The 10,705-nt window shown below is 44.5% G+C and overlaps 1 protein-coding gene across 3 annotated transcripts in view; it reads left to right on the top strand.

The window, feature by feature from the left end:
• The first annotated feature begins 3,817 nt into the window (after nt 1-3,817).
• The window catches only part of LOC140374644 (Friend leukemia integration 1 transcription factor-like), an 86,417-nt gene continuing 79,529 nt past the window's right edge, over nt 3,818-10,705 (top strand). For 2 of the 3 annotated variants that reach the window (XM_072461599.1, XM_072461598.1), the window contains exon 1: nt 3,818-3,900. In XM_072461599.1, the coding sequence (XP_072317700.1) occupies nt 3,883-3,900 (18 nt within the window). In that variant the 5' untranslated portion in view covers nt 3,818-3,882. Of the gene's footprint in view, nt 3,901-4,592; nt 4,610-10,705 lie in introns of those variants that run through there. The other variant, XM_072461600.1, reaches the window with a different exon arrangement.

The following is a 10,705-nucleotide window of genomic DNA, read 5'->3' as shown; positions in this document are numbered from 1 at the left end:
GAGATAGCCAGAATGTAGAGAGGCACAATCTTTAGAGGTGTGCTAATTTTTGTGACTTTTCGTCAATGTTCACTGGATGAAAAATAGGGGGGTTGGTCCCGAGAAGAAAGAAAGAAGAAGAATATTCCGATGCGAAAACAATGTTTCCCATTTTTCAAATATCATAAACTATACATTTCCTCATGGTGTGGGTCCCTGGTCACTGACGGTTACTTTCGTTAATTTTGAGTGGGCTCCGCCCACTTTGTGTTTTTGGCCCTCTATACAGTAATAATGTTACATTTTTGCATCACATGTTTATATGAACAGAACATGCAAGAGATGGAACCTTTTCGTGAGCTACTGAGCACAAATGAGTGCTTTATATGGAGATGACGACCCAATGTAAAGCACTTGTTTAGTGCGCACTTTTGCACGGGCTTCGCCCGTTTACAACGGTAATGTTCCATTTTCCTACTACTAATTAGTATTCACGGGGCGTGCATGAGGGAGGAGTTAGTGAGTGTTTGGAAGTGGGCGAGGGCTTCCCACGGCTGCGAAAGTGCGCACATAGTGCGCACGAAATCGAGCGCTAAGCGCTCGCCCACTTCCAAACGCTCACTAACGCACTCCTTCACTCACGCACGCCCCGTGAATACTAATTAGTAGTAGGAAAATGGAACATTACCGTTGTAAACGGGCGAAGGCCGTGCAAAAGTTCGCACTAAACGAGCGCTTTACATTGGGATTTCGCGGTCGTCATCCCCATATAAAGCACTCATTTGCGCTAAGTAGCTCACGAATACGTTCCCCATCTCTTGCATGTTCCGTTCATATAGACATGTAATGCAAAAATTTAACATTATTACTGTATAGAGGGCCAAAAACACAAAGTGGGCGGAGCCCACTCAAAATTAACGAAAGTACCCGTCAGTGACCAGGGACCCACACCATGAGGTAGGAAAGCGCGAGCGCTTTCCGAAAATGTATAGTTTATGATATTTGAAAAATGGGAAACATTGTTTTCGCATCGGAATATTCTTCTTCTTCTTCTTCTTCTTCTTCTTCTTCTTCTTCTTCTTCTTCTTCTTCTTCTTCTTCTTCTTCTTCTTCTTCTTCTTCTTCTTCTTCTTCTTCTTTCTTTCTTCTCGGGACCAACCCCCCTATTTTTCACCCAGTGAACATTGACGAAAAGTCACAAAAATTTGCACACCTCTAAAAATCGTGCCTCTCTACATTCTGGCTATTTCCCTTTTCTAAAATAAAAAAATTGGCTCGTCAGCGCCCCCAAATGTACCAAAAATGCATTGAGAGATGGGAAATGACCCCAAAAAAATCTGATCGTAGAATCATGAAATTTGGCGCAGAGGTAGATGGTGACAAGAGAAGTAAAAAATATTATTACGGCAACGCCGTCCACCCAACCAAATGTCGGCCATATTGCTTCAAAAATGGCTAAACATGACTTCGGAGTTTTTCCAAACGTCGTACTTTTACAAACTCCTCACAGGGCGTTGGCCCTAAAAAGCTGAAATTTGGTGAAAATGCTACTGAGGAGTGGGACATCAAAAGTTATCCAAATTACATTGATACCTGTCACGGTCTCTGTGCGGCGGAGCCGCAAACTGTGGCAAGAATTTCAGAAATCTCCCATATTTAACGTTTCTGTTGTTTGCACAGATAAAGTCCGAATTGCGTCAAATTAGAATCAGTTGTTAAACTCTTTGCCCTAAACCTACTTGAAGTGAAATAAATTAATTTGGCGCCACAGCGCCCCCTACAGATTTTAAATGGAGGTTAAATGTTTAGTTTTGCGAAATTATATGAAATTTGACACAAAACTCAATTTTAGCATCCCCATCAAAAAAGTCAATGAGACCCATGTCATAATTGTTATGGCGTTGCCGTAGCGATGACAGAAACCTCCCATATTATTCCAATGGGGAAATCGCCAGAACATGTTTACACTTTAGACTTTCACAAACTCCTCCCAGGGCGTTTGCCCTATTAACCTGAAATTTGGTGAGACTCATCCTCAGGGGTGGACCATCAAAAGTTATCCACATTTTTATTCAAAGAGTCACGGTGTCTGTGCGGCAAAGCCGCACATTTTGCCAAGAATTCAAAATAAAATTGCTTTTTGATGGTAAAACAAAGGGGAGAAGATGTGACAGCGTCACAGATTCAGCAGTAGGTGTAATAAAAGGACAATTGGGGCGCGTTAGCGCCCCCTCCTCTTGCGGCGTGGCGGCGGCGTAGCGAGGGCCGATCATTGCCGCTTATGCATTGTAATTTTGCCACAACTCGGACATTTTTGACCCCCTGAACATTGATGAATGTCACACATGGGGTCATAGGTCATACATGGGGTCATAGGTCACACATGGGGTCATAGGTCACACATGGGACATAGGTCACACATGGGGTCATAGGTCACACATGGGGTCATAGGTCACACATGGGGTCATAGGTCACACATGGGGTCATAGGTCACACATGGGGTCATAGGTCACACATGGGACATAGGTCACACATGGGGTCATAGGTCACACATGGGGTCATAGGTCACACATGGGACATAGGCGCGATCGGCTCGGCCCAAACTCCAATAAAATGGAGGTTGTAGAACGCCCGTCTCAACAGTGGCGACTAGTTCAAAAAAGAAAAAACATGAAACTCTTAATCTTTGGCCTAAGCACATGAGACTTGGGACAGTGATAGAGCGACCTTTGACCTCTGACCTGTGAGGAGTAAAACGCACCTGGCAGCATCGCTCTATGATAAACAGGAAGTCAGCCATGTCGAATCAAAGTGGCACCGCCACGTTTGACTTTTTTTTTTCAAAATCGTACTTGTCCTAGGTTTTTCATCTGATCGAGCTCAAAACAACACCTTTTGCATCTAAAGACATTGAAAACTAATAAAAATGTTAATATTCTTTACGGTCTCCGTGTAACACGCCCTCAAAAAGGCTTAATTTCCTGTTTTTTCAAGGATAAGTCACGTCTATTGGAATTGATCTGTGGAGCTCATATTTCACTCACTAATTTGTTTTTATGATCTGAGTGGAAATAAATACCATGTAACAAATTTACTCTATAGCGCCCCCTACCCATTGTGTGAAAAACTCAACATTGTCTGATTTGTTTGAAACTCATGGTTTATATTCTCCTCGAGACGCCATGAAAAAAGTGCATTGAAGACATTGTGTATTTTCACAATTGGCCAGCAGAGGCGCAATGAATGCCTTCACTTCCTCTTCCGCTTTTATTTTGAAGGGACATTTCCTCTCGTGCCGCATTAGAATTAATTATTCTTTAGGCTTTATTCTTTAGGCTTTATTCTTTAGACTTAATTCTTTAGACTTTATTCTTTCTGCCATAACTCGGGTATTTTTGACCCCCTGAACATCAATGAAAAGTCCCGGGTCACCGAGGCTCTCTCGCTTTCTCCCCGCTCAGGTCTGCGCAAACTACGCAATCATCATCATCTTCGTTTGGTATGCCGCAAAAGCAGCAGAAAACATGGACAGGCAGGAAGGAGGTCGCGGGGGAAGGCGAGAGCCATCATCATCGTTTAATTATTATTATTATTATTATCATTATTATTGCAGTTCACAGTAAAAGTAGCTGTAAAGTGCAGATTTGGATTGACACTTTCTATTAAGTATCCAGTTCACATGTTAAAGAGAGAGAGAGAGAGAGAGAGAGAGAGAGAGAGAGAGAGAGAGAGAGAGAGAGAGAGAGAGAGAGAGAGAGAGAGAGAGAGAGAGAGAGAGAGAGAGAGAGAGAGAGAGAGAGCGCATCCGGTGTGGACCGCGCGCTCTGTGCCACAATCCTTTGCGCCGCAGCGTCTCCAAACCAAAGTCTTCTCCAAAAGCGACTCAATGCACAGCGCGCCACGATGGACTGCACCATAAAGGTAAGAGCTGTGTGTGAGTGTGTGTGTGTGAGTGTGTGTGTGTGAGTGTGTGTGTGTGAGTGTGTGTGTGAGTGTGTGTGTGAGTGTGTGTGTATGAGTGTGTGTGTGTGTGTGTGAGTGTGTGTGTATGAGTGTGTGTGTGTGAGTGTGTGTGTGTGTGTGAGTGTGTGTGTGTGAGTGTGTGTGTGTGAGTGTGTGTGTGTGTGTGTGTGTGAGTGTGTGTGTGAGTGTGTGTGTATGAGTGTGTGTGTGTGTGTGTGTGTGAGTGTGTGTGTATGAGTGTGTGTGTGTGAGTGTGTGTGTGTGTGTGAGTGTGTGTGTATGAGTGTGTGTGTGTGAGTGTGTGTGTGTGTGTGTCAGTGCGCGTGCGCTCCCCACTCTTTCCTTCTTGTACTAAGTTTCCTCTTCCTTCCCGTTCGCGGTGTTTGTGGCTCTATAATAACACAACTAACCGCTTCATCTTTGCACTCGCTCGTGTTCTTCTTCACGCCGCGTGTCGGCCGCGTTTCGGGCGCGTTTCGGGCTCTGGACTTTCACATTTTCACCTCAAATCCTCTCAAGGCTCCGCGCGCGGCCTTGACCTTGCGCCGCGGCGCGGCTTGTTTCTGGATTGTACGTGAAAGAGTCGCGAGGATGCTCGTGATTCTGGGCCGTGAACGCAGCACGGAGCGCGCCGCGAGCCACGAACGGACCGCGCGATCCAATTAAGGTAAAGGAGACGTGAACGCGCGCGGCGAAAGTGTGCAGAAGGTCTCAAAGTGTCAAAAAGGCCAAAGAAAAGGCCAAAGAAACAGAAGAAATAGAGTCAAAGCTGCAGAAAAGGCGTCAGTCTGGTAAAGTGGGCCAAAGGCTAATGTGGGACGGCCCATTGTGACCCTGTTTTTAAATTCATCTTTTACTGATCAATGACGCGCAAAGAATTATAAAATAGAGGTTTTGTGGATGAGACATGATTAAACACGAGTTCAGGCTGAAGACTTTGAAACACACTTTTTTATTGAATCTGTATTTTCTTGGACCAGATTTGAGTCAAACTGTTAATGCTGCAGTTTTATTTGTGTCGTTTGTGTTTTTCTGGACATATTTAATGCGTGAGAAGGAAAAGCCGCGTGTGTGTGATTTCCCTGGTGTTTCTAGACTTAAATGAAAGAAGGTTAATTTAAAGAAATTATATAATTATGATCCTTGTACATTTCGTGCAGCTCAAAATGGCGGTTTTTCTTTATGCTAAAACTCGTTGTTCAAATCGATTTTTCCTTCAGTGTTCGTTGTTTTCCCGCGCGAGGCCTGCGTCACTTTTCTCTCTCTTTTTTTCTTTTTACACACGTTTATTTTGTCACTTTTCTCGGTTTTTGCGTCATGAAAATAAAGTTGAACATTTTGCAGAACGGAACTGGAGACTTTTGTTGCCGTTTCAAATCACGTTACAAAATCCGCGCGAGACCTTTGTGTGTTTGCGGAACTGGACTTTGAAAACTCTGTGTTTGAGAGTGTTTGGAGGAGCGCGCGGGCGGGCCGCGTCTGTGGCGCCGCAGGCCGCGGGCCGCGTCTGTGGTGCCGCGGGCCGCGTCTCGCCGCGGGCCGCCTCTGTGGTGCCGCGGGCCGCGTCTGTGGCGCGCAGGCCGCGTCTGTGGCGCCGCGGGGCGCGGGCCGCGTCTGTGGCGCCGCGGGCCGCGTCTCGCCGCGGGCCGCCTCTGTGGTGCCGCGGGCCGCGTCTGTGGCGCGCAGGCCGCGTCTGTGGCGCGCGTCTCGCCGCGGGCCGCCTCTGTGGTGCCGCGGGCCGCGTCTGTGGCGCCGCGGGGCGCGGGCCGCGTCTGTGGCGCCGCGGGCCGCGTCTCGCCGCGGGCCGCCTCTGTGGCGCGCGGGGTTTATTTTGAGCCCAAAGAGTTTCAGCTCGTGAGTCAGGTGTCTTTATCGAAGCGCGGCACACTTCCGGTTGTGTGGAGAAGAGCCGCGCGCGCTTCCGCCGCCGCAATAGCAACAGCAACGCGCAGAGAAGAGCACGAAGTGAGCAGAAATGAGGCCGGCAGTGTTCGGGGATGATATAATTTATTAACGAGACAAATCCTGTTTTTTAGAGGAAACCGAGATTCTAATCATCAAAATAAAGGTTTAGTTTTGTTAAAACACTTCTGAGACACAGTGAAAATAAGACACATAAGGACACGTAAGACACATAAGACATATAAGACACATAAAGACACATAAGACACATAAAGACACATAAAGACATATACAGACACATAAAGACATATACAGACACATAAGGACACACAAGGACACATCAAGACACATAAGACACATAAAGACACGTAAGACATATAAGACACATAAAGAACAGGTTGTCAAGAGTTAAAATATGAGGCAATCACAAAACGTGTAAAAATAAGATGTTGTTTTGTTGATGTTGTTTTGGGGTCTTATTATAACACTTTTGTCCCTGTCCCACTTTAACAACACGACATAAAGTGTGTCTGAAGAGGGATTATATTTGCTCACATACTTCACAATATATTTCACTTATAACAAACGCTAAATATTGACCAGGTCTTTTATATTTCATTATTCAGACATTTGGCAAGCTCCAGCTGCCCTGGGGCAGACTGACAGGTGTATGACTGCCGAGGCGGCACACGCCCTCTTTCATGCACAAGCATCACACAAACGATCTTTGATCATCTTTTAAAAAAAATGTTTTTTAAGGTTGCTGTTTATATATATATATATATATATATATATATATATATATATATATATATATATATATATATATATATATATATATATATATATATAAATATATATCAATGTTATTATTAATATTATTATTATACTATTATTTTTATTTTATTTTATTTGTTCAGAAAATTGAGACCTTTACATTTCAAAATGATTTATTCAACAAATACGTTCATCATTTGGAAACAACAATAAAGAAAGACATAAATAAGATAATGACAAATGAAAAGATTTTTACGTCTTTGTTTTTTTATAAATTACATTTTTTAAATACATTTTTATATAAAGTTTTATAAATCAACTTGTTTCACTTTTTGAAATGTGGAAATGTCAGAAATATATATTTGACCAACAAAACTGTATTTTAATTTGAAAATTTGTGTTTTTTAACACAAAGTGAAAAAAACTTAAGACAAATTAATGAGGGATTTCACTGACTAAACCAGGACTAAACCAGGTCTAAACCAGGACTAAACCAGGACTAAACCAGGACTAAACCAGGTCTAAACCAGGTCTAAACCAGGTCTAAACCAGGACTAAACCAGGACTAAACCAGGTCTAAACCAGGTCTAAACCAGGACTAAACCAGGACTAAACCAGGACTAAACCAGGACTAAACCAGGACTAAACCAGGTCTAAACCAGGACTAAACTAGGACTAAACCAGGTCTAAACCAGGACTAAACCAGGTCTAAACCAGGACTAAACCAGGACTAAACCAGGACTAAACCAGGACTAAACCAGGACTAAACCAGGTCTAAACCAGGACTAAACCAGGACTAAACCAGGTCTAAACCAGGACTAAACCAGGACTAAACCAGGACTAAACCAGGTCTAAACCAGGACTAAACTAGGACTAAACCAGGTCTAAACCAGGACTAAACCAGGACTAAACCAGGTCTAAACCAGGTCTAGACCAGGACTAAACCAGGTCTAAACCAGGACTAAACCAGGACTAAACCAGGTCTAAACCAGGACTAAACCAGGTCTAAACCAGGACTAAACCAGGACTAAACCAGGTCTAAACCAGGACTAAACTAGGACTAAACCAGGTCTAAACCAGGATTAAACCAGGACTAAACCAGGTCTAAACCAGGTCTAGACCAGGACTAAACCAGGTCTAAACCAGGACTAAACCAGGACTAAACCAGGTCTAAACCAGGACTAAACCAGGTCTAAACCAGGACTGAACCAGGACTAAACCAGGACTAAACCAGGTCTAAACCAGGACTAAACTAGGACTAAACCAGGTCTAAACCAGGACTAAACCAGGTCTAAACCAGGACTGAACCAGGACTAAACCAGGACTAAACCAGGTCTAAACCAGGACTAAACCAGGACTAAACCAGGTCTAAACCAGGTCTAAACCAGGACTAAACCAGGACTAAACCAGGTCTAAACCAGGACTAAACCAGGTCTAAACCAGGACTAAACCAGGACTAAACCAGGTCTAAACCAGGACTAAACTAGGACTAAACCAGGTCTAAACCAGGACTAAACCAGGACTAAACCAGGTCTAAACCAGGTCTAGACCAGGACTAAACCAGGTCTAAACCAGGACTAAACCAGGACTAAACCAGGACTAAACCAGGACTAAACCAGGTCTAAACCAGGACTAAACCAGGACTAAACCAGGTCTAAACCAGGACTAAACCAGGTCTAAACCAGGACTAAACCAGGACTAAACCAGGTCCAAACCAGGTCTAAACCAGGACTAAACCAGGTCTAAACCAGGACTAAACCAGGACTAAACCAGGTCTAAACCAGGACTAAACCAGGACTAAACCAGGTCTAAACCAGGACTAAACCAGGACTAAACGAGGTCTAAACCAGGACTAAACCAGGACTAGACCAGGACTAAACCAGGTCTAAACCAGGACTAAACCAGGACTAAACCAGGTCTAAACCAGGACTAAACCAGGACTAAACCAGGACTAAACCAGGTCTAAACCAGGACTAAACCAGGTCTAAACCAGGACTAAACTAGGACTAAACCAGGTCTAAACCAGGACTAAACCAGGACTAAACCAGGTCTAAACCAGGTCTAGACCAGGACTAAACCAGGTCTAAACCAGGACTAAACCAGGACTAAACCAGGTCTAAACCAGGACTAAACTAGGACTAAACCAGGTCTAAACCAGGATTAAACCAGGACCAAACCAGGTCTAAACCAGGTCTAGACCAGGACTAAACCAGGTCTAAACCAGGACTAAACCAGGACTAAACCAGGTCTAAACCAGGACTAAACCAGGTCTAAACCAGGACTGAACCAGGACTAAACCAGGACTAAACCAGGTCTAAACCAGGACTAAACTAGGACTAAACCAGGTCTAAACCAGGACTAAACCAGGTCTAAACCAGGACTGAACCAGGACTAAACCAGGACTAAACCAGGTCTAAACCAGGACTAAACCAGGACTAAACCAGGTCTAAACCAGGTCTAAACCAGGACTAAACCAGGTCTAAACCAGTTCTAAACCGGGACTAAACCGGGACTAAACCAGGACTAAACCAGGACTAAACCAGGACTAAACCAGGTCTAAACCAGGACTAAACCAGGACTAAACCAGGTCTAAACCAGGACTAAACCAGGTCTAAACCAGGACTAAACCAGGACTAAACCAGGTCCAAACCAGGTCTAAACCAGGACTAAACCAGGTCTAAACCAGGACTAAACCAGGACTAAACCAGGTCTAAACCAGGACTAAACCAGGACTAAACCAGTTCTAAACCAGGACTAAACCAGGACTAAACCAGGACTAAACCAGGACTAAACCAGGACTAAACCAGGTCTAAACCAGGACTAAACCAGGTCTAAACCAGGACTAAACTAGAACTAAACCAGGTCTAAACCAGGACTAAACCAGGACTAAACCAGGTCTAAACCAGGTCTAGACCAGGACTAAACCAGGTCTAAACCAGGACTAAACCAGGACTAAACCAGGTCTAAACCAGGACTAAACCAGGACTAAACCAGGACTAAACCAGGTCTAAACCAGGACTAAACCAGGACTAAACCAGGTCTAAACCAGGACTAAACTAGGACTAAACCAGGTCTAAACCAGGACTAAACCAGGACTAAACCAGGTCTAAACCAGGTCTAGACCAGGACTAAACCAGGTCTAAACCAGGACTAAACCAGGACTAAACCAGGTCTAAACCAGGACTAAACCAGGTCTAAACCAGGACTAAACCAGGACTAAACCAGGTCTAAACCAGGACTAAACTAGGACTAAACCAGGTCTAAACCAGGATTAAACCAGGACTAAACCAGGTCTAAACCAGGTCTAGACCAGGACTAAACCAGGTCTAAACCAGGACTAAACCAGGACTAAACCAGGTCTAAACCAGGACTAAACCAGGTCTAAACCAGGACTGAACCAGGACTAAACCAGGACTAAACCAGGTCTAAACCAGGACTAAACTAGGACTAAACCAGGTCTAAACCAGGACTAAACCAGGTCTAAACCAGGACTGAACCAGGACTAAACCAGGACTAAACCAGGTCTAAACCAGGACTAAACCAGGACTAAACCAGGTCTAAACCAGGTCTAAACCAGGACTAAACCAGGTCTAAACCAGTTCTAAACCGGGACTAAACCGGGACTAAACCGGGTCTAAACCGGGTCTAAACCGGGTCTAAACCGGGATTAAACCGGGTCCAAACCAGGTCCAAAGCAGGACTAAACCAGGACTAAACCAGGTCTAAACCAGGACTAAACCAGGTCTAAACCAGGTCTAAACCGGGACTAAACCGGGACTAAACCGGGTCTAAACCGGGTCTTAACCGGGTCTTAACCGGGTCCAAACCAGGTCCAAACCAGGACTAAACCAGGACTAAACCGGGTCTTAACCGGGTCTAAACCGGGTTTAAACGGGGTCTAAACTGGGACTAAACCGGGACTAAAAGGAGCTGGTTAGTGTTGAGTTGGAGAGTTGCAGATTCAGCTTGTGTCACTTCTGTTTTTCGTCTCAGATCAAACTTTCTGTGACTCATTTAAATAACTTCTGTTTGAGCCACGTTCTGATCCACAGTCTCCAAACCAGGACTTTCTCTCAGCCACATG

The sequence above is a fragment of the Eucyclogobius newberryi genome, unplaced genomic scaffold (genome assembly GCF_026437365.1).
Source record: "Eucyclogobius newberryi isolate DKJ021-1_F unplaced genomic scaffold, fEucNew1.0.hap1 SCAF_3, whole genome shotgun sequence".
In the NCBI taxonomy this organism is placed as follows: domain Eukaryota; kingdom Metazoa; phylum Chordata; class Actinopteri; order Gobiiformes; family Gobiidae; genus Eucyclogobius; species Eucyclogobius newberryi.
This window is presented reverse-complemented; position numbering and strand designations above follow the sequence as displayed.